The sequence below is a fragment of the Odocoileus virginianus genome, chromosome 11, assembly GCF_023699985.2.
Source record: "Odocoileus virginianus isolate 20LAN1187 ecotype Illinois chromosome 11, Ovbor_1.2, whole genome shotgun sequence".
Lineage (NCBI taxonomy): Eukaryota > Metazoa > Chordata > Mammalia > Artiodactyla > Cervidae > Odocoileus > Odocoileus virginianus.
The window spans coordinates 34766621-34789123 of record NC_069684.1 but is presented as its reverse complement, the minus strand read 5'-3'; the positions used below and the strand labels follow the sequence as shown (position 1 = coordinate 34789123).

General features: G+C 49.8%; 1 protein-coding gene across 1 annotated transcript; it reads left to right on the top strand.

Annotated features, from left to right (window-relative positions):
- The first annotated feature begins 8240 nt into the window (after positions 1-8240).
- Positions 8241-22108, top strand: ENO1 (enolase 1). The gene is made up of 12 exons (XM_020873258.2): positions 8241-8374; positions 10608-10701; positions 13164-13259; positions 14518-14576; positions 16192-16261; positions 16726-16859; positions 17222-17444; positions 18679-18876; positions 19489-19690; positions 20094-20202; positions 20431-20489; positions 21692-22108. Exons 2-12 carry the CDS (start codon positions 10617-10619, stop codon positions 21759-21761), a joined length of 1305 nt encoding a protein of 434 aa, XP_020728917.1. The 5' UTR covers positions 8241-8374; positions 10608-10616; the 3' UTR covers positions 21762-22108.
- The last annotated feature ends 395 nt before the right edge of the window (positions 22109-22503 follow it).

Below are 22503 nucleotides of genomic sequence, written 5' to 3'. Positions count from 1 at the left end.
GAGCCTGGTGGGCTACAGTCCATGGGGTCACAAGAGTCGGACAGGACTGAGCGAATAAACCACCACCACCACATGCTTAATGTCATGGGGTGGATGTGCAAATTAAGGGAAGGATTTTTGGACTGAATATCGTGGCATCTCATTCAGATCCAAGGGCAAGTGGAACTTCATCTTGGGAGAGCAGGATGCTGAGTAGTTGGGGGCGAGGGCCGGGAGCCAGGTTCACCCACCGCGGCTATTCACTAGTTTTGGGCTTGGTCAGCTCAGATCACCTCTCTGTGCTTCGAAAAGCATAAATGACCGCATGGAACAGGATTATTTTAGCTACACCTGGCAGATAACAAGGCCTCTCCTAACATTATCAACCACTAATAGGAGGAGGAAGCATTTTCTCACTATCAGGCCATCCATGCAAAGCCTCCACAGAAACACTACTGTCATGAGTCACAAAGGGTCACTTCCTTTTTTTTTAAATTGGCTTTACCAGGTCTTAGTTGCTGCATGTACAATATAATTCCCCAACCAGGGATCGAACCTGGGCCTCCTGCCTTGGGAATGTGGAGTGTTAGTCACTGGACCACCAGGGAAGTCCCTCCACTTGCTTCTGGAGGAAAAGCTAGATCCTGTTTGCTGTCTGGAGCTCACATACTGCACCACTTGACTGTTACCAAGCAAAAGTTCAGGTGCCTGACACACAGTGAGGCCAAACAATACCGAAATGTTGGAGTTTGTAACAGAGGAAGGTTATTGCAGGGCCACGCAAGGAGACAGGTGGCTCATGCCCCCCAAAACCTGGAACACCACCAAAGGGTTTCAGAAAAGCATTTTTAAAAACAAGGTGAGGGAGGGGCGTGGTTAGTTGACCCAATCTTCTTGGTGTAGGAATCCTTTGTTCTAGTAGTTGTCCAGGTAGGTCAGGCCAAAATGTTCCTCTAAATGTCCAATAAGACAAATGTTTGTCTCTATTCTGCAACTTTTAACCTCTGTATAAATGAAAAAGTGTTACATTCTTAAGGTCAGAGCCTTGAGAATGGACTAGCCTGTATATTTCAGGCTATAGACAACATTTTTCTTTTTTGGCAATGCCACGTGGCTTGCAGAATCTTACATCTCCAACCAGGGATGGAACCTGGAAGTCAAAATGCCAACCATTAAGTCCTAACCATTGGACTGCCAGGGAATCCCCTGTAGGCAACATTCTTAAAGCAAAGCAAGAGCAATAGAATATAGAAATTAAAGAAACAGATCTAATATGGAGTCAGACTTGTTCTTCCCTATTACGTGACTTCTCTTTCCTTCACAGCGACTGGCATTTTGGAGTCTGCCATCCGAGGGTCCTGTACCCTGGTTGAGACGGGCCTGGGACCTGGGACCCTTGCCAGCAGTGCTGCAATGCTGGTACCTGGACAATCCTCTCCTCCTCAAGTCACAAAATACAAAGAAACTATATGGTACTGAAAATAACTGTGGGCATGGGCAATTGGGACAAATTTAGGACCACAAGATACAAAAGACAAAAAATCCAATGGCCATTTCTGAAGAGCCAGGAGCAAGAACTGGGTGTTGGGAGCAAAAGCAGGGCACTGCATATGGCTCCTGCACACACCACCACCTAATGGTGGGCAGAACAGCTAAGCCACCACCGTGATCAGACCCCTGGGCACACCCCCACCCTCATCGCTTATAAGAAACAAGCTCGCCCCTGCTTCTTCTTTTTGCTCCCTCTTGCAGCTAGTGTAATAAAGCCCAATAAAGCCTTGCCTGAATCTCCTGTCTGGCCTCTAGTCAATTTCTATTGATTGGGGAAGATCAAGGACTCTGGTTGGTATCACAGCCTCTAGGAGGGCCACCAGCCCGGCTGATAGATCGAGGTTTCTTCGCCCCTGGGCTGCAGCTACCCTGGGCCTCCCTTCAAGAGAAAACCTTAAAAACTGTGAGGAAAAGGGGATGGGAAAGTATAGAGATGAAAAGGGAAAACTACTGGGGCAGGGGGCCAAATGCAGCTGCTGTTTAGAGCTATCAGTGCCCTGCAGGCCTCCATTCCAGCTGTAAGCAACGATTCCCAAACTGATGATTAGAGCCACCTGGGGCAGTGACAGCTCAAAACTGCCTCCAGAGGGTGGTCTTTTCACACCCATTTCAGAGAGAAAGGAGCTGAGGCACAGCAGATCCTCGCAGAGCTGTTTGACACAAGATAGCAACCTTGCACTGAGATTTTCTCTGGCTGGTGCAGAACTCCTCCGAGTTCCCATTTGCTCCCCTACCTTCATTAGGGGCCCTCAGTCCTCAGTCCTGGGGCTTCTTTATTTAACCCCTCTGCTCCTTACTCCCCTCATTTGGGAACCACTGATAAGTGCCTCATACTGTGCTCTCCCTCTGCCTCCCCAAACATCTGCCTTATCCACACCCTACCTCCACAGCTGACTTTGGAAGGCAAAGGAGGGGCTGTTGACAGACAGCAGGGAGCCCTAAGAGGTGCCCTCAGAACCATGATGGGGTAGAACGATGACTGTAATTTATTACATAGGTTTCCTTAAGCAAAAGACTTGGAAAGGGGGTCATTGAAAATTGATCAAATTTCTAGAAAAAAAATTGCAAAGGAAGAGCTGAATTTTATTTTTGCCATCCAGGTCAAAACTCATGTACACTTCTGGTTGTGGACTTAAAAAAACGTTCACAACCTGAATGTTGAGAGTTACACTTTCTTTAGTGGGAATTTTTAGGACTTCAAGCCCAGGAGACAGCATCTCAAGTGACCCTGAGAGAACTGCTCTGAAGAGGTGAGGAAGGAAGCCAAGTTATATAGAAGTTTTTTAACAAAGGGCAAGTGATCTGAACATCAAAAGTTTATTGTTAATTAAAGAAAACCAGATATCTCAAGTAAAGGAATTTAGTCCTTTACTATGTGTGGGAAGACCCAAGAGTCTGGTCTCACTGAAATCATTTCTTTGATATGCACCTTGGCTATCTGGGGCCAGTATCCTGTTTCCACATCCTGGGCTAACTCAGGACCCTCCAGGCAGTCGCTGTAGTCTGAAGGCTGCTCAACTGCAGGTATTCTTTCCTTCCTGTGCTCCCCTCAGGGTTTACCATCCGTGGTGGCTTCAACTGTTGGTGACTGTGACATCTTGGTTCACTAATACGGCAGGAAATATTCCATCTCTCATGAAAACACAAATACTTCGTAGGGTTTTGAAAAATATTTATTTATTTGGCTGCGCCAGGTCTCAGCTGCAGCATAGGGGATCTTTAGCTGTGGCATGGCTTGAACCCCAGTCTGCTCCATTAGGAGCGTGGAGTCTTAGCCACTGGACTGAGGCAGGAGGCATACCGGTCGCCCCATGGTAAAGTGATTGGAGACTCACTCCCTGTGGGCCAAAACTCCAAGACAAGAATAGCAGGACAATCAAGGGAGGAGGCTGGGCCCTCCTCAGACCACATATTTCTCATTCCTGAAGTCAGGAGACCTCCTTGACCACACGTGCGCAGAAAAGCTCCTTGGAGGTCAAAAGGGGAGCAACGTCTAAGGATGCTCTGAAAAAAAAGTGTTAGTCGTTCAGTTATGTCCGACTCTTTGCAACCCCATGGTCTGTCCATGGGATTCTTGAGGCAAGAATACTGGAGTGGGTAGCCATGCCCTCCTCCAGGGATCTTCCCAACCCAGGGAGGGGATCGAACCCAGGTCTCCTGCATTGCAGGCAGATTCTTTACCATCTGAACTACCAGGGAAGCACAAAGGATGCCCTATCCCTAGGCTTTTTTGGTAGAATCTGTCTTAGCTAAGAGATGTGTGCACACACATGGAAGGATCCTGAGATATACCAAATATGGACTGTGAACCAGGCAAATCAAAATGACTGACCAAAGGAAAACTGGAAGAAATATCCTATATAAGTGATTTAAACAGCCAGCGGGGTGCAACTCAGTGACTCTCTAAGTCTGCCCATGTGTCTATCTATATGTGCTGTACTCTTTTTTCTCCTAATAAATACTTTACATGCTTAACTACTGTCTTTGTGGAATTTCTTTTCTGCAAAGCTGAAGAGCCAGAGACCGCGTCACTGACCACTGGGCTAGTGGCTAGGATTTGGGGCTCCACACCATCACGACCTGGCCTAAGTCTCTCCCTAGGAACCCAAGCTCTGCTCCAAGCCATTACAGGCCGAGGCCACTGGAGATCAGGACCACCAGGGAAGTCTCAAAAGAATACTTCGGAAAACAAAGTCCTAGGTATTTGTCCTAGAGAAACTCTTGCACCTGTACTCAAGAGATATTCAAAACCAAGTTCATAGCGGCAATGTTGTTATTAACAAGACAGAAAGAATCAGGAAACTCAAATACATATTGATAGGAAAATATAGATAGTCACAATGGAACACTATTCAGCACTGAAACAAACTCTCTCCAGCTCACAAATGTCCAGTGGAGCAAAAAAAAAAAATATTGTAGCAAAGGCCACAAATAGTACAATGACATTTATATGAAGTTCAATAAATATTTAAATACTGCAGAGAAAAGCCAGGTGAAAGTAAACACAAAATTTAGGATTGTGGCTACCTCTGGGGCCAGGGAAGAATATACAGGAGACACAAATGGCACTGCCAGTATCCCATTTTTTAAGCTGGTAAGTTAGGTACACAGACATGTATTATTTTTTTACATTGAATATATTTTATGCAGTCTTTGGTATATGTGAAATACTTAGTGTGTAGGATGGAAAAAAATGCACTACCTAAAAGTTGAGGATTATGTTTTATTCAGTGGATTTACTGAGCACTTAAGCCCAGGATACAGCCTCTCAGATAGCTCTGAGGGACTATTCCAAAGAGGTATGGGAGGAGCCAAGATATATAAGAGTTTTTTAAAAAACAAAAACAACTCAGGTAACCAAACATCAAGATTACTGCTAATTAAAGAAAAATGGGACATCTCAAGTTAATGAATTCAGCACTTTTCTATGTACAAGAAGATACAAGAGTCCAGGCTGAATGAAATTATTCCTTTGAGATGCACCATAACTCTCTAGGGCAGGTATCCTATTCTTCTCCATCCTGAATCCCTTCTTCAGTGCTGTGGTGGCTGCAGTGGCTGATGGCTTGATGATTTTAACATCCTTTGTTGTTCAGTCGCTCAGTTGTGTACAACTCTTTGCGACCCCATGAACTGCAGCATGCCAGGCTTCCCTGTCCTCCACTATTTCCAGGAGCTTGCTCAAACTCATGTCCATTGAGTTGGTGATGTCACCCAATCATCTCATCCTCTTTCATTCCCTTCTCCTGCCTTCAATCTTTCCCGGGCATCAGGGACTTTTCCAATGAGTCAGTTATTCGCATCAGATGACGAAAGTATTGGAGCTTCAGCTTCAGCATCAACCCTTCCAATGAATATTCAGGGTTGATTTCCTTTAGGATTGACTGGTTTGATCTCCTTGCTGTCCAAGGGACTCTCAAGAGTCTTCTCCAGCACCACAGTATGAAGGCATCAATTCTTCGGCACTTAGCCTTCTTTATTGTCCATCGCTCACATCCGTATATGACTATTGGAAGAAACCATAGCTTTGACTATATGGACATTTGTTGGCAAAGTAACATCCTTTGGTTACTGATAAGGCAGGTAACATTCTTGTCCACAGAGGTCAGAAACTTCCTAGACTATTAGGAGGGGGGATCCACCTAGATCCCCTGAGGTCCTTCTTCATTCCTCTGAACTCTTACCTCCTTAGGCCTTCTTCTCTAACCCTGGAGTTTCCTATCTGGCTAAAGACCTGCCTTTCAAAAAAGGTGGGCCCCCTTTTCTGACCAGCAGTTGAAAACTGACCAGCAGTTTTCAACCAGGGGTGTGCAGACCACAGACAGAATCACTATGACCCAGGTGGATCACAGGCTGCTGAAGATTTGTCTTCCCCCAATCCTGGCGTTCCCCATGCAAATATCATGCAGTCCCTACCTGCAGTGTGTTCTTCTGATAAGAGCCTTGTACATTTTTCCTCCTTGCCCACCAGCAAGGCGAATGCCTTTGTCTGCCACTGCACTAAAACTGCTCACCCAGCATACTGTCAGTGATAAATAATAACTAAAAGCCTGTAACAAAGTAGATGGCCTGCACTGGACTGAAGGCACCCATGAGTTCCATAGCCTGCTAAGGAATCCTCAGGAGCCATGGAGACAGGCAGGGCATTTGGCAGCCTGTGAATTTTGGAAAGGATAGGAGGACATCTCTACTAATAATTAACATTTGAGCTCCTATTTGAGGTTGAAGTGCTGTGGCTCAAAATGCTGTGGAGCGGCCTCCAAGAATCTTGTAATAGCAGCAGTCTGAGATCATGTTCTACATTTGATTTCCTGCGAAGAATCACTGATTGTGGCCAGGAAGCTGTTATAAGAGCCATGTCTTTCTATCTTTATCTCTCTAACCATTTTAACAGAAAATGAGATTGTTCTGGAGCACTTTCAGGGCCACACCTTAGAATTGCTCTGAAAATAAGAGCTGTAAGTGTCTGATTTCTGTAGAACTCTTAAGGTTTAGGAGATGGTGACTGTTGATTTAGCTGCTGAGTCATGGGGCTGGGATCTTGGTTTTAAGCAGTCTGAAACATCAGTGTATTGTTGGGGAAATCACAAACTCTGCTTGCAAAATTCATATAATTCTCTGGCAAACATTTTACAATTTCCTTGTTGCTTTTTTGCTGAATTTAAGCCTAAATATCTTTCTTCTTAGTAGGCCTTCAGCTTTATCCAAAGCTAGGGATTAAGGAAGAAAAGCAGGTTTTGCAGCTGACAAGAAGAAATAATAATTTGAATACACACTTTGATCTCTCTATGCAATGTATTAAACCTGAAGATGTATGACACGGTTTTAGCTCTCTGAATTACAGACCAAGAGGAGCGCTAAGTACAAATAATTCTTATTGGAAAATGAAGCCCTCGCTTGAGTGTGTTTGGGGTGGGGGTGGGGGGGATGTACTTATGAACTGATTTAAAACGGGAATCAGTTCTTTCTTCAGCACAGACAACTACATCTACTGTTGTCTATTTTTCATTCGTCAGACCACTGAGGAATATTGCCTGTTTTGAACTTTGAGAAATCCCCCAGGATCTGTGTGAAATTCCACTGCCAAACCAGGGCTCCCCTAGCAGCTCAGAAGGTAAAGGATCCACAAGCAATGCAGGAGATCCCAGTTCCATCCCTGGGTCGGGAAGATACCCTAGAGAAGGAAATAGCAACCCATTCCAATATCCTTGCCCGGAAAATTCCATGGACAGAGGAGCCTGGTGGGCTACAGTTCATGGTGGTCGCAAAGAGTCGGACACGACTGAGCGACTAACACACACACACACACACACACACACACACACACTTGGGCTACAGTTCATGGTGGTTGCAAACAGTCGGACACGACTGAGCAACACACACACACATGCCAGGACAAGTATGGTTCACATGGATGAGAAAGGGAGGGATGGGGCCTCATTTTAAGATGCAACATTAACAAGAGCCTCAGAATGCACTAACCCTGGGCACGCACATGGAGGAGTGCCTGGGCCGTAGGAAGTGCTCAAAATCCTTTCCTCTATCTTGGCCCGATAACTCATGTGTGACCGACGCACAAGGACAAAGGGACCGTGTCACCTTGGCAGGCGGCCGGGAGCGCAGGGCGCAGGCGCGGGTGAGCGCACGTGGCCATGCTCCCGGCTCGGCAGCCCGGGAGCCGGGTAGGGGCACGCGGCCTCCAACGTCTCCCTGCCACTGGGGTCTCCAGCACCGCGCAGCGGGGCGAGGGGTGGGACGGCCAGAAAGGACAGGCCGCGAAGGTCGTCACCAAAGTCGTGGGCCGAACGTGCGGCGCCGGAGAGACGCTGCGTGCGTGCGGGACTCGGAGTACGTGACGGAACCCCGAGTCCTCATGCCGGCTGCGCCGCCCCGCCCCTCCTCTCCCCCAGGGCCCAAGAGCCACAGATTCCGCTCCGCCGGCGGAGGTGGGGGCGCTTAGCCCCACGTGAAGCAAAGGGGGACTGGGACTCGTCCATACCCCCACCCATTTGCGGGGGCACTGGGGACGTCCCAGCCCGGTCCCGCCCCACCTCCCTGGTATGTCGCCCCCTCTAACCATCCGTATTGGCCGCAGCTCCGCCCTTCCCTCGGACGAGAGACCGAGTGACAGCGCGCTGGGCCAATGGCAAGGCGTCGCGGAGGGGGCGGGCCTGAGGGGCGGGAAGTGGGCGGGGTCCCCTCCGGGCTAGGCAGGAAGTCCTGGCCAGCGGCGGGGAGAAGAGCTCGGGGCACTCGGAGCGCTCGGACGTTGCGACTTGTCGCTCATCCTCGGTGTCTGCAGCACCCTCTGCTTCTCTCTCGGGCGGCGACCTCCGGCGGCCGGGTGAGAACTCGAGGAAGGGCTACCGAGAAAGCGCCCGGGCGGGCGGCGCGTGGGTCCCCCGGGCCCGCGGGCCCTCCTGCCGGTCAGACTGCGGGTGGGGTGTTCGGCTGGGATGGGGAAGGGGTGGGTCCGCGCTTGCGACTGGCCTCCCTGGCCAGAGTTGCGGCTCGACGCTGGGGCTCGGCGCCCGGTTTCTCCGGAGGGGAAAGTGCAGCTCAGCCTGAGATTATGGGTTACGGGGCCGCGTAACTGTCCCGGGAGAGCAGGGGTGCAGCATGCGGTCACCAAGACAACAGGCGGCGAGGGTAGAAGGTTTGGGAAGCGCTCCAGGTCCAAACTGCGTGCTCGTTAAAGCCAGGCCCTTCCGAAAATGGACAAAGGGGCCTGGAAAGGAGAGATTCCCGCGAAGCTGCAACTACCCCCTCCGGACCCCGCGCCCCTACCTCCCGCTGGTGGCCCCCAGCCTGGCGCCTGGGTGTCCAGCCCGTCGCTGCTCCGGAATGAGCAGGGACTAATGAGGGTTCAGAAGGCGCTTGTCCTGGAAGAGACTGCAGCGGAGCCGGGGAGTCATTGGAAAGCCCTCCCGGCGACCTCGCCCAGGTCGGGCACGAGCCGCTCTCGGCTCCCCGGGTTGGCCACCAACAGTCAACCCCTGGTCTGACATAAAAAGGATGTATTTTACGAAATCTTCCTGTTCGCTGCTTCCTCTGCAATGTGGTCTTCCCCTTGAGTGGTGTGGGCAGCCGATTGACCTGCTTCCGGGGCACGTGTAGGCCCCGCTGCCCGGTCCAGCCATGCTGCCCCTGGTCCGGGGTTCAGTCTAGGCCGATAAAAAGCCGTGCAGGCTCCCAGTCAGACCCACCTTCCCCTCTCTCTGCGCTCATAGCATTTTAATGACTTAGGAGAAAAGTTTTTCTATCCATTTAAAGATAAGTTGAATTTTATTTTTGCATCATGAAATAAGTTGATTACTTTGTCTTGTATCACTAAAAGGAAGCCAAAAATGAAATCTTACAACTGTGTGATGAGGTAGTGAAATGAAGATGTGTTTAAAAGTGTATCTAAAATCTGTAAAGTAAATCAGTGGTGGCCTGAGGATGAGGGGACAGTGAATGGAAATGGCCTAAGGGAACTTTTTGGCAGTGATAAATGTTACACAGGTATGATTTCCCAAACCCCAAAGTTAACTAGAATCTTATTATATTTTTTTTTTAACTAGAATTTTAAAACGAAAAAAAATTTAAGCAAATTTACCTTTTTGTAAGATAGTAGATTAAAAACTAGATGTCTTTTTATTGGCTAGTGAATAAAAACTTCATTGTTACAAAGACAAAGCCACACACGTGACTTCATGTCTAATTTTGAAACTTAAAAAGATGCCATTTGCTGCTTCAGAACATTCCAGAGAAGATACTGGAGGAGGGCCCAGTTAGATAATGGCTTCTGAACAGTGATTAGGTGTCTACCTCTGTCTTACAAGTTGTTCAATTAGTTTATTTCTTGGAGAGCCCCTGGGAGGGAAAGCAAGAAAAGGAGGACTTTTTTTTCTTTTTAGCTCTTGATATTTACTCTTTGTAGCTGCAACCGCCACCTTTTTTTAAGGTGTTTTCAAAGGAAGCTTCTCTTGGCATATCCTGGTGCTCAAAGAATCATTTCTCTAGGTACAATTCATGACTTTCATAATTAAGATTTTTAGATGGGGTGAAATGCCCATTGAAAGAAACACTAATTAGATAACGTTATTTTTGTGCCCCGTCTTGCTAAAGACCCAAGCACTGTGAGGTTTGAAAGGCTCAGAAATTGGCAAAGCTCACAGCACACCAAGAGGCTCACTCCTCCCTTCCAACCTCATAATTTCTGATTATTCTATATCGACCTATTCAAGTTACCTGATGAATTGTGTTTCTAGCTTTTAATTCACTGTTCCGCTACAAACCAGATTTTCCTCCTGTAGTTTGTTTTTTTTTTTAATCCCACCAGCACACACGTGGTCAGGCTTTCTTTGCTTGCAGGACCAGCCCTGAACTAGTAGGGCCTTTCAGAGCTGCCCCCCACCTACTTTTTAGGAACAATTCCCACTGCTTTCCAGCAGGCATTTTCTAGTCACCCTTCCTACATTAATTTTTAGTTATATGCACTCTTTCCTAGTCTAGGAATCCTCAGCTGTGACCTCTGAAATAACGAGTTGAGGCTTTGTTATGGTTCATGGAAAATGTGAACTGTTTCCCTGCAGAAATTCACCATGTCCATCCTCAAGGTCCACGCCAGAGAGATCTTTGACTCTCGTGGGAATCCCACTGTTGAGGTTGATCTCTTCACCGCGAAAGGTATGTGCTACTTTTGTTTCTCTAATCCCTGGCACCACATTCCATTTTTTAAAGCTTCAAATGACAGAGCCTTAGGCAAGAAACAGCTTGTGGTCTTGAAAGCCTTTCTTTCTGATCTGCACATGCTGGTAGGCTATGCTCCGAGGTTGGGAGGCAAGAGGCCCTTGTGCTTCTTGGTATTTAGAGCAGGACACAGGTCCGCCCCTAGGTCACTGAGGTAGGGAGGTAAGGTGATACCTTGTCCCTAAAAGGGCCCGTCACTCGTTTGCCTCACAGCTTGTTGTAACCAAATAAGTAGGTACGGTGCAATAGGATGGATCTTCCTTGAAAAGGAAAGAGATTAGGGGAGTATAAGGGTATATATAGCGCTCTTATCTCTGCTTCCAGAGATCACTCTTAGAGGATCAGGGACAGTTTTTACTTGGGGGTGTTGGGACATTCCAGAGGCTGGTATTTTTACCTGGCTATAAGTCCACATAGGAAAAATTTGCCCAGATTTGAAAAGAATAGGATGGGTCCCTCTTAAAATCTCCCCTCCTTAATCTTTTTTACTTTAAGAAAATCTGGTGCTTCCCTAGCCCCTGTGTTACCTCCAGCAACATCTCAGCCATTTTCTAAATGGCCCAAGTGTGTGAAGTTGGAAAGGAACCTGCCAGTCAGAGCTGAGTCATGGTCTGAATCACAGGCCTGGCAGAGGAACCTTCAGCCCATCCCTTCCTGTCCTGCCTTCCCCCTTGCCCAGAAAGTGAAGGCCCCTCAAGTCTAGATTTATCCAGCAGAAGTCTACCTGTGGTTAACTGGGGGGGTTGCCATGAGAACACCATTCCTTCTGGGCATGTGCCTTGTGGATTCTCAGATTGCAAGAATTTCCTTTCAGTTTATGAGATTGGTTCACTTAGAGAGTGGAACTTTCCACTTGGAAATTAATGGACTTTGAACAATGAAAAAAGACCCAGGATGCTAAAAGATTGTTGAGAGGGAGGCATTTTCTTTGAAACTCTTTAAAATGACTAAAATTAATGTCTTTTAACACTTAAATGAATGGAACTTTCTCTTATGTGTCTTAATCCTTTTCAGGAAGAAAAAAAGTGCCAGAAAATCATAAATTTGTTAAGAACCTTTCATCACTTCTTTCTTTCTTAGAATTTATTTTTAGACCAGTTTTAGGTTCGCAGCAAAATCAAGTGGAAAGTAGTGTTCCCATCTACCCCCCATCCCACTATCAACACTCTCACCTGAGTAGTAGTTAGAGTCAAACCTGCATTGACACGTTATCACCCAAAGTCCATAATTGACCTTCTTCACCTAGACTAACCTTTGTTAGAGTCAAGCCTGTATTGACACGTTATCAGCCAAAGTCCATAGCTGACCTTAGGGTCACTCTTACTTCCATTGCTCCTTCCCCTCGTCCAGAGCTGATGGATACAGAGAAAGCCAGGGCCTGGATACAAAGAACATGTGGCCCACTGCTCACATAGTCATGTTGTAACAAGCACATAACCAAGTGTGACTGAGATACTTGGTTGGTTTTTTCCTCTTGAATTGAGTTGCCTTCACATCCCCACACCTGCCAGCTCTCAGAGGGGAAGTCCCTGACAATTTCAAGGAGATTCGAGAGGCTGCCTGCACTTCCTGCTCCCCTAACCCTGTCTGCCCCATGTAACCGGATCTCTACAGTACCTTTCCTGACACCGTCTGTCCTCCAAGGACAGCTGCCACTTTGCTCCACACTAGGCTCACCTAGGCAGCCGGTTTCTGTATCTGCAGGACTGTGACTGGGTTCTCGTGTGATTAACTCTGCGCCTTTGTTGTCCTTATTCCTTTTCTCTCCCAACCTGTCCTGTTAGGCAGAGAACCTCCAAGTAGCGTTGGCTGCTGCCGAAGCTGAGGCACATGAGCCGTAGTGATTGCTCTTGAACCATCCCCTTCCAGACGTGAGAGCTAGCAACCCGATCTCAGTTGTCTAAGGGAAGCTTAGCAACAGTGCTCTCTAGCTGGACTGTCTAAAATAGCTTGGTGTTTGCGTGGGTTACTAGCTCCTAGAACATGGCAAATCCCACAAGTGGATTCATGGTGTTTCTGCTGGACTGTGTGGCGGGGGGTGGTCTATGGACCAGCTGCAGGGCACCACCTGGGAGCTTTTAGGGATGTGGACTCAAATGTCCTGTCATGTCTCAGGGCCTGGATTTTAACCCACAGGTGCTGTGTGCACACATTAAAACTGGAGAGGCTCTGCTCTAGACCTTTATCTTTAAACTAGAGAAATTCATCAGCTCTGCTGTAGCATCTTTGGTATAAAGTCAAAAGCACGGGAGGCAGGAGGAACAGCCATCTTAGTCTTCCCGTGTTGGAAGGAGGTGACCATTTCCTGAGGGCAGATGCCCTCTGTGCTGGGAGGGATCTGGGAGCTATTGCTTAATCATTAGTAAACATTTTTCCCTCCTTCCTCTCTCAACATCCAGGTCTCTTCAGAGCTGCTGTGCCCAGTGGCGCCTCAACTGGAATCTATGAGGCCCTGGAGCTCCGGGACAATGATAAGACGCGCTACATGGGGAAAGGTGAGTGCAGACCCACCTCCCTCCTCCCTGCAGCTTGCATCTGAGGGCAGGAGACCTCTGATTGGCCCAGGGTGTGGACGGCGAGCATGATGCCAGGGTCCCTGAGCCTGTAACCCAAGGCAGGCATTTTCACATTCTTTCTCCTGTGATTTGTCTCCAGTCTGGTTGGTTGGGCCAGGGAATGAGGGAGAAGGAGACACGTTAGCTAGTGCTCAGGAGAAGCCTTTGTCCTCAAGGAGGGCTCTGAGGGCCTTCCCGGCCGGCAGGCCTCTTCCTGGGGTGCGGACTCAGGGCTTGGAGGCTTCCGACTCATCACGGATAGATCAGTTGTCTCTCTGGCAGAGCCGGCCTCCGGTGGTCTGTGTGCACACGTTCACCAGAGGCCAGGTCACAGGAAAGCAGACGGGGCTGGACTGCTCTCTCCACGGAGCAGTGTCACCCCGGGGATGGGACTTGGTTCTGGAGAGAAGGCAGGAGCACAGGCTGTGTCACAGTTCGTGGCCCTCCCGAGGGCCGCACTGTGAGGAGATGGAGGGCACGAGTGGGCTGCCAACTTTCCAGGGCAGGGCGATGAGGAACACTGCATCGGAGGGGCAGCAGCGAGCGAGGTCAAGTTGAGGGGGACACAGGGCCAGGGTCACAGTGGCTCCACTGCAGGGGGGCAGCTTCTGGAAAGAGCTCTCCTGAGGGGTCTCACTGGCAGCCCAGGTGGACACCTGCCCACGGCAGGAGGACCGCACCTCGCCTCAGTTATGACGAGGACAAATGCATGGTCCCCACCGCCTTCTCCCACCTACCTGTTTCCTCTCTTTCTCTCACTCAGCGTCCTTCACAAACCTGTTCTCTTCTGAGGCTTTCTTTTTTCCTTCTCTGTCAATCTCTGCTGGTTAGGTGTCTCCAGACCCGTTAAGTATGTTAACGAGTTCCTGGCACCAGCCCTGTGCACACAGGTAATGCACACGGGGCGGCCTTTAGCCTCTGCGGTTGGCCTGTCCAGTGCATGGTCTTGCCAACTAACCTCCCTCCAGACAGTCTGTTTGGCGGCTCTGTGTGTGGCTCTAACCCATGGGGGTCCTAGGTAAGAGCACTCAGACTGGGCCAGAAAGCCCTCCGATTCCAGGGGGAGAGGGCCAGGGGTCCCGTTGAAGGTCTCTGGTGGGCTCTGAATATCTGGGTGAATATGGTGAGCGGTTCTCCAGCAGCGCTGCTCGAGCCTCTTTCATCAGCATCGGTAATTTGATTTGATTATTCCTTCTAGGTGTCTCAAAGGCTGTTGAGCACATCAATAAAACTATTGCGCCTGCCCTGGTTAGCAAGGTAGGACCTGCCTCCTGATGACTAATGTATATTAATGCTATCAGAGCGCCGCCCAGTCCAGGCCGGGGGGCTTCCCTGTTTAAGGAAGAGCTTATTCTGAGAGCTAAAGAAGCTGGTGGGATTCCCTGTCGTGCATGCGAGTTACTTGGTCTTTGCTGACCCGCCCTCTGCCTGTGTGGCCATGTCTAACAGCATGAAAATGGATCTGAGGGACAGGAGGCTCCAAGAGCCTTGATGTTTCCCAGCAGTGATCTTGACCTCCGGGGAGTTGAGATCCAGATTTTAAGGGTGGCTCCCAGGGGTGTTGAATGTAGTACCCATGGCCACTGACTCATTTTTCATGAGCTGTGGAATTACTTACTATATGTTTAAACAGCAGAACTTTTGTTAAATAAAATCCTATTTGGAGCCTCAATATGGCAAACATAAATGCAGCTGCTGTAGAGGAAGTGGGCCTGGGGACCTCACAGCCCAACCTGCTCAGCTATTTTTTGTCGCTTTTGTCCTCCCTCCAGCCCCTCCCTCCCAGACTCCTATGGCCGAGCCTGGCCTCATGTGTCCTCCTTGGCATGGTCCCTCTCCCAGGTCCACTCTGTGACCATGGCAAGTGGCACCTCTGCTGGTTCTATTCCCAGCTTGCCTGCTGTGGCCGGCCCACGTGGCCCGCTGTGATTGGTCCCCAGGCAGCATCTCCATCACTGCTCTGCCATCCCCTCCTCTCGGTGCCCTCAGCTGGCACGGCTGACTGTGAGCAGGGCTTTCCTGGACATTTTCTTTTGTTGGTTACTCCTGGTGAGTGTTGGCCTCAAGCCATCTGCTGGGGTGACCTCTAACTTTACCCAAAGTTGCCTGGACACAAAAGTTAAAAGATGCCGAAGTGTTAACAGGGTGTGATGGACTTAAAGAGATTTTTGTTTTCTTTTTGTATTTTAGTTTTTTAATGAGAAAGATGATAAATAATTTGCTGTTGTGAAGTTTTTAAAGTAATGTTGACTTTTATTTCATTACTTTGAGCCGGTTTTTAAGATGCCAATTTGGTTACTTTATACTCTCACCAAATGTATTCATTTTGGTCAGTTATCAAACATTTTGGGGACTTCCCTGGCAGTCCAGTGATTAAGACTCCACACTCCCAATGCAGGAGGCCTAGGTTTGATCCCTGGTCAGGGAACTAAGATCCCACATGCTACACACAACCTGGTCTAAGACATTAAATAAAGATTGTTGTTGTTGTTGTTATTATTATTATTATTATTTTGGCCTTGTGGACTACCCACAAAACTGGTATCTCCCATCAGATACTCAGACGTCCTCACTGAGGACAGCTGAGTGACAGCAGAAACTGACTTTGATGAGCACAGCTCTTCAAATAAAGAACAATGAGTTCTGTTGTTTTACGGCCCCCAAAGTCACAATGCTGGGAGAAGTACGTGATGCTCTTAGAGCCTGTGAAGGGCAGTATTGTGTCTCTGTTTTCTCCTGACATGGATAAGCACAGAACCGACCTGGGCTTTGCACGGTTCCCCGGGCTGGTGGCTCTGTGACAGGAGGGCCCAGGGTGTGTGGGTAGAAGCACTCTCCCCTCCAAGCAGCTCACCCTCCCTTCTCCCTGCAGAAGCTGAATGTCGTGGAGCAGGAGAAGATCGACAAGCTGATGATAGAGATGGACGGCACAGAAAATAAGTGTGAGTGGCCAGAGTGGAATCTTTGCCAGGAAGGTCGTGTCTTCTCCTGAAGACTCTTTTTAAGTCCCTTGGGGAGAGGTCATGTTGTCCCTGACAATGAGTTATGTGACCAGATACCTGTGGTCCTTGCCTCACATTCATAAATTACGTTTTTAAGTATCAGGAGTACAGCCAGCTGACAGCAGCAGGTGTGGAGTGTTACTCAGAAGAGGCCTGTGCTTCAGATAGTCCAGCAATTTGCAGAACTTTGTAGAGTTCCATAGACCAAAGAAAGGGCTTTCTCTTTGGGGGAAAGAGCAGATGGGTATATGTGGGAAGTGGGCTGTTGTATTTCTGATGTGATAGAGACGAAGAGGTTCAGAATACAATCCAGGGTGCACACAGTGGTGGTCCAGGTGGGAAAGCCAGCTGGGGGAAGGCTGGTGAGTTAAGACATGCCTTCATTGAACTCTGTTCTGCTCCAGCCAAGTTTGGTGCAAACGCCATCCTGGGCGTGTCCCTGGCTGTCTGCAAGGCTGGTGCCGTGGAGAAGGGGGTGCCCCTCTACCGCCACATCGCCGACTTGGCTGGCAATGCCGAGGTCATCCTGCCAGTTCCGGTGAGTGGCTGGTTTGAGCTTCCCGTGTGCGGAGTGGGGGGGTGTTTGCTTTCTCGTGGGGACCCGAGACCTCCCGCCTCTCCAGCTCATCCGTATGTGATCCTCCAGCACAAGGGTACGAGCAGGCTCTGGGAGTCTCGGCTGCAGACAGCTCTGCCAGCACCGGCTGACAGTGACCTTGAGCACCCACCTTCTCAATTGTCGGTGGGAGAGGGCCTCTGTACTTGTTGGATTGTGTGCACCTGTGGTGGTGGCTACAGTGCAGTGATGCACGGGCTCCATGCGGGAGCTGGGCATTGGGGGGCTGCTGGGGGCAGGGAGACCCTCCAGGCCAGAAGCTATACTCCTCTCTCTCCCTACAGGCTTTCAATGTCATCAACGGTGGCTCTCACGCTGGCAACAAGCTGGCCATGCAGGAGTTTATGATCCTTCCTGTTGGGGCCGAAAATTTCCGGGAGGCCATGCGCATTGGAGCAGAGGTTTACCACAACCTGAAGAATGTCATCAAGGAGAAATATGGGAAGGACGCCACCAATGTGGGAGATGAGGGCGGCTTTGCCCCAAACATCCTGGAAAACAAAGAAGGTAGCAACTCCAGGGGAGCCCCCACCCTGGGCACCGTGGGCCCCCTCCACGCCCCACCCCCCACCACCCCCAGTCTGCTGCTTTTCCACTTGGCATTCATCAAGTACCAAATCACAAAACCATTTGTGATTTAAGAAACTAACACTTCCTTAAAAAAAAGAAGTTTTCTTATTTATTTGATTTCTAAATGGCCCAATGATTTGCTTAAACTGACAGTGGGCTTGAGAGGCAGTTTGTTCTCCCATCCTTGCTTCCCAGCGATGGCAGAAGTGTGCTGCCTACTCCGTTTAAGGATACTGGCATGCTGAGGTTTCAGGTCATTCAGCCACGGTAATGTCACACATGCTTTGTTTTGCTTTGAATCCTTAGACGCAGAATTAAATGTGAGAGTTGAATAGAGGATACGGAAGTCTTAGGAGAAGAATTCATGGCTGAATTTTTTGTTTTAGAAGAAAAATCTAGGGTTCCAAGCATATATCATGGGCTTCCGGGATGGTTAGTGAAAGGAAATGTCTATCCTAACCTTTGGGTCAGTCATACACAATAGCTGACATTCGACTATTTTAACTTATAAAAAACCAGCCCTTTCACGTGGTTTGAGTCTTGGGCATCTTTGCTGTTCAACAGTAGCCAGTGTCTTGGTCAGTTTACCTGCGGGCAGTGCTTCTGAGTGAGGCCGACCCTGAGCCTGGACCTGGACAGCAGAGCCTAGTGGCGGGGCCTCAGTGTGGGGCTCCCCGTCAGTCCACTGGGCTCCCTCTTGGATTTCAGCCTTTTGTTCAGTCACGTAAATCGTGTCTTGACTCTTCCATCCCATGGACTACAGCATGCCAGGGCTCCTATCCTTCACCCTCTCCTGAAGTTTGCTCAGATTCATGTCAGTTTAGTTGGTGATGCTGTCTAACCATCTTATCCTCTGTCTTGGCTCTATTTAAAGCCTGTTCTTTGGGACAGCTGATCTCAGCTGGTCACTGTAACTGTATCTTGGCCAGCACAGCTGTTCTTTGGTGCTAAATTTGGGAGCATTTGTCAGTGAAAAAGCCTCTGAGAGTCAGTTTCCAACTTGGCCATGCACTCGTGGCCCTGAGCAAAGGTTTCTTGCCCCAGAACATAAAGTTTCCTGGAATCTTGAGACTGGTGGTTGGGGCCAGAGCACCTTATCTTCCCTCTGTTATGGTTCGCACTGGGCAGAGCTGGCCTGGTCTCCAAAGTCGTCACCACCATCTCTTTCCAGCCCTGGAGCTGCTGAAGAATGCCATTGGCAAGGCTGGCTATAGCGACAAGGTTGTCATCGGCATGGACGTAGCTGCCTCTGAGTTCTACAGGTCGGGCAAGTATGACCTGGACTTCAAGTCGCCTGATGACCCCAACAGGTACATCACACCCGACGAGCTGGCCAACCTGTACAAGTCCTTCATCAGGGACTACCCAGGTGAGTGTTCCCAAGGCGGCTGCGGGTGTGAGTGGCGGGTATCGCCGGCCTGTGGTGGTGACATGGTGTGAGCGCCTTGTGTCACTGTTACAACAGCCTCGTGAATGAGCAGATGTGAGGCAAGGACCTTTGAGAACTAGGACTGCCAGGCACTCCTCTAGGCTCTGTGTTACCTGATGCGCACGGGAGAGGGGACAGAGGCAGAGAGTGGGTTAGAACTTGCCCAGGGGCACTCAGCCAACAGTGGCACAGGTGTTCACACCAGGCAGTGCCTCTGAGTGCCCGCATTTAACATTGAACACCTTGGTGGAGATGGGGCTGGAACGCAAACCCCAGAGTCACCCCTCTGGGTCCACAGCCATGTTCTTACCCTCGGTGGCACTAAACTGAGAACCCCCTGGGCAGTAGGTTTTCTGCCTCCACAGCCATGGGATTGCAGGATTGCAATTACTGTGCTCCCTGTCACAGGAGGGCTGGGTAGGGCGGACTCCTTCCAGGACTTGCTTTAGGGAGGGGCTGTCTGCAGTTCGGGGGTGGGGGTGGGGGGCTCCAGTGGCGTTGGTGGTCAGCAGCCTGGGAGGCCACCCTGATAAAACACTCTACTCTCCTCAGTGGTGTCTATCGAGGACCCCTTCGACCAGGATGACTGGGAAGCTTGGCAGAAGTTCACCGCCAGCGCGGGGATCCAGGTGGTGGGGGACGACCTCACGGTGACCAACCCCAAGCGGATCGCCAAGGCCGTGAGCGAGAAATCGTGCAACTGCCTCCTGCTCAAAGTGAACCAGATTGGCTCTGTTACTGAGTCCCTGCAGGCGTGAGTGCCCTCCCTCTGGGGGCAGCTCTTGTGAAGAGAGGGGCCTGAACTTGGTGGTGGGGAGGGGGCTTCTGATTGGAACTACAGGTGACATTTAAAGTTAGCAGTGGCCCGCAGGGGCCCGGGACATTTGGCCCTTGTGGCCTGGTTCTGACCACTGGGTGTCCATGCACTCAGGATTCCATATCACACAGAGAATGTCAGTCCGGGCACGCACACACCTCTCTCAAGGAGGCTGAACCCACTAGTTTTCCAAACGTGACTACAGGGCAGAGAACGTCCTTGGGCCTTCGCGGGAGGTCGAGGGTTATCCTTTTCCCAGCAGTTGAGGGCTCAGGAGGCCAGGAGGGGCTGCGGTGCCTGAGCCGTGGAGCCATGCCATCTGGTTTTCTCTGGCTCCTAGGTGCAAGCTGGCCCAGTCCAACGGGTGGGGCGTCATGGTGTCGCATCGCTCCGGGGAGACTGAGGACACCTTCATTGCTGACCTGGTGGTGGGGCTGTGCACGGGGCAGGTAAGGAGCTCCCTGACACGAAGGGCAGGCCTTGCTTCTCCTGAACACAGACCTGGGGTGTGGGTGGAGAGAATGGAGTCTTGGGTGCCCCTTTTACCCGCCCTTCCTAGGTCAGAGAGCCTGCTTAAGGCCTTGCTGTCTCTACCTGGCACCCTGCCCTTGCCCAAAGCGTCCGAGAGGATTCAGTGTCCACTGTAAGCAACTGTGGCCTTTGTTTTCTGCTTCCAGATCAAGACTGGTGCCCCATGCCGATCCGAGCGCTTGGCCAAGTACAACCAGATCCTCAGGTAAGAGACTGCCCGCACTGAGTGTGGGCTTGGTCTCCAGGAGGAGCCCCAGGCTGTGCTCGGCTGTACAAGGTGGGGCAGGCGCCCGGCCCCAGTGGTGTTGGGCTGGGGCCAGTCAGGCACCTGACAGCCCTCCCCTGGAGCGGGCCTGCTCCGCACGACCTGCCTGGTGGCTGCTGGGGGGAGAGGAAACCACTCCCCTCCGGACAATTGAATCCTAGAATTTAGGGGGGCTACAAGGGGGCCTTAGTGATTCTCTCACTTCACAGCCTTGTTTTGTGGGCAGGATAACAGAGCTCAGAGAGAAGCAAAATTGCCAAAGGGTAAACTGCAGGGTTTCCAGTGTTCAGCGCCTAGTCTAGTCTCTAGTCTCTCCCTTTTTTGTCCTTGGGAAGCTTTGCCTATAAACACAGGGAGACCTGCCCTTCTTTTTTTTTCTTCTAGTCTTGAACGGAAAAGGAACGTCCATTTCATAAGTCCTCCCACATTACCCCATCTTTAAAACTTTATCCTGGAAAATGCCAAGCATATAAAATATAAGTGAATAGTAGACTGTACTCCCTCTCCATCACGTGCATGTACCCGCTGTTCATATTCCTCCGTGTTTTGTCTCTACGCCCTTTTCTGACAAATCTTAAAGCAAATTCCAGGCATTTTATGATTTCACTTGTGTATATTTCAGAGAAAGATTTACTTTTGTTTTTTAACATAACCACTCTTACCATGATGGTTCCCACGATTAGTGGTAATTTCTTGGTGCCAACATTGGGTCTGTTCATCTAGTCTGTCTCCTCTCTTGTTGCAAAGTGGCCATTTCTTTTTTTGACATCAGGATCCAGAGTTCACACTGATGAGTGCCCCCGCCGTTTTTCCCTATACCACTCATTGGTTCAAGAAACTGGGTTATCCTTTCTTTTTTTTTTTTCTTTTTTAAGTATTCTAAGAAATCACAGTTCTACCATTTCTTACATTAGGAAGGCGGGGAAGGAAGGAGACCAGGTGCATGAGAAGAGCCCATATTTTCTATTCCTGGCATCTCCAAGAAGTTCAAGTTTAGGGATTAGTCAGGCAGACTGAATGAGGGTTGAGTCCCCAAGTTCTTAACAAGTGTGTCCTTGACCACCTCTCTGGGTGGGAAAATTTACTGCATTGAAGTTTGACGTCTGTCTTTTCTCTCCCCATCTCTCTCCCTGCTTCCTAAGAATTGAAGAGGAACTGGGCAGCAAGGCCAAGTTTGCCGGCAGGAGCTTCAGAAACCCGCTCGCCAAGTAAGCTGTGGGCAGGTGAGCCCCTGCAGTCACTCGTTGGCTCCTTAGACCTGCGTCTGATATCACCGGGCAGTGTGAGGCCCCCGCTGATGCCCACAGGGGGGTTACCTGCCCTCTCCTCGTCCTGTGACGTCCCCACCGCTTCCTTAGACCTGCTGCAGAAGCCACGCCTGACCATCTGGAGCCCTGCTGGAAACCCTAGCTCTGAAATCACGTACTTGGCCCAAATCATTGTTCTTCTCACCTCGCTTCCACCAAGTATCCAGAGCTCCGTGTATCTAGATTGTCATCTCTGAAGTGTCCAGTGGGTTCGTGTGCAAAATAAAAAGCCCTGAGTGACCCATAAACATATGCCCTGTGTGTATGAAGTGGTCTCTGAGTCTGTTCTCACGTCTTGGGTATTCAGGAAGCACCTCTACAAGAACCAGATAGAAGTGTCCTGATAGAAGGAACAGGAGTTTGTGGAGGACGTTGTATAAGTTCTTGGGGGAGGGCGTGTTGGGGAAAAGGTGAGAGGGGTCAACCGGTGCCCTGCGGCAGTGGCAGTTCGGGGCTGGACTTCAGGACCAAGCTTGTTTGGGAGAGAAAAATGCAGAGCTCTCACAGGGTACCTCTAGGGCAGCTAAATAAGTTAGAATTTAATTCATTCCTTATTTTCATCTGCCTGACTTGATACAAATCCCTTGAATTGTGTTTTAATACTCTGGCGAGAGTCCCTTGCATTGCAAGGAAAGCCAACCAGTCCA

What these genes read in the sequence shown, in the direction of transcription:
- ENO1 (XM_020873258.2), top strand. Translation starts at nt 10,617, where the DNA reads ATGTCCATCCTCAAGGTCCACGCCAGAGAGATCTTTGACTCTCGTGGG. An exon ending in GTTACTGAGTCCCTGCAGGC is followed by an intron (nt 19,691 to 20,093) that starts GTGAGTGCCCTC and finishes TCTGGCTCCTAG; the next exon opens with GTGCAAGCTGGCCCAGTCCA. An exon ending in TGGGGCTGTGCACGGGGCAG is followed by an intron (nt 20,203 to 20,430) that starts GTAAGGAGCTCC and finishes TTCTGCTTCCAG; the next exon opens with ATCAAGACTGGTGCCCCATG.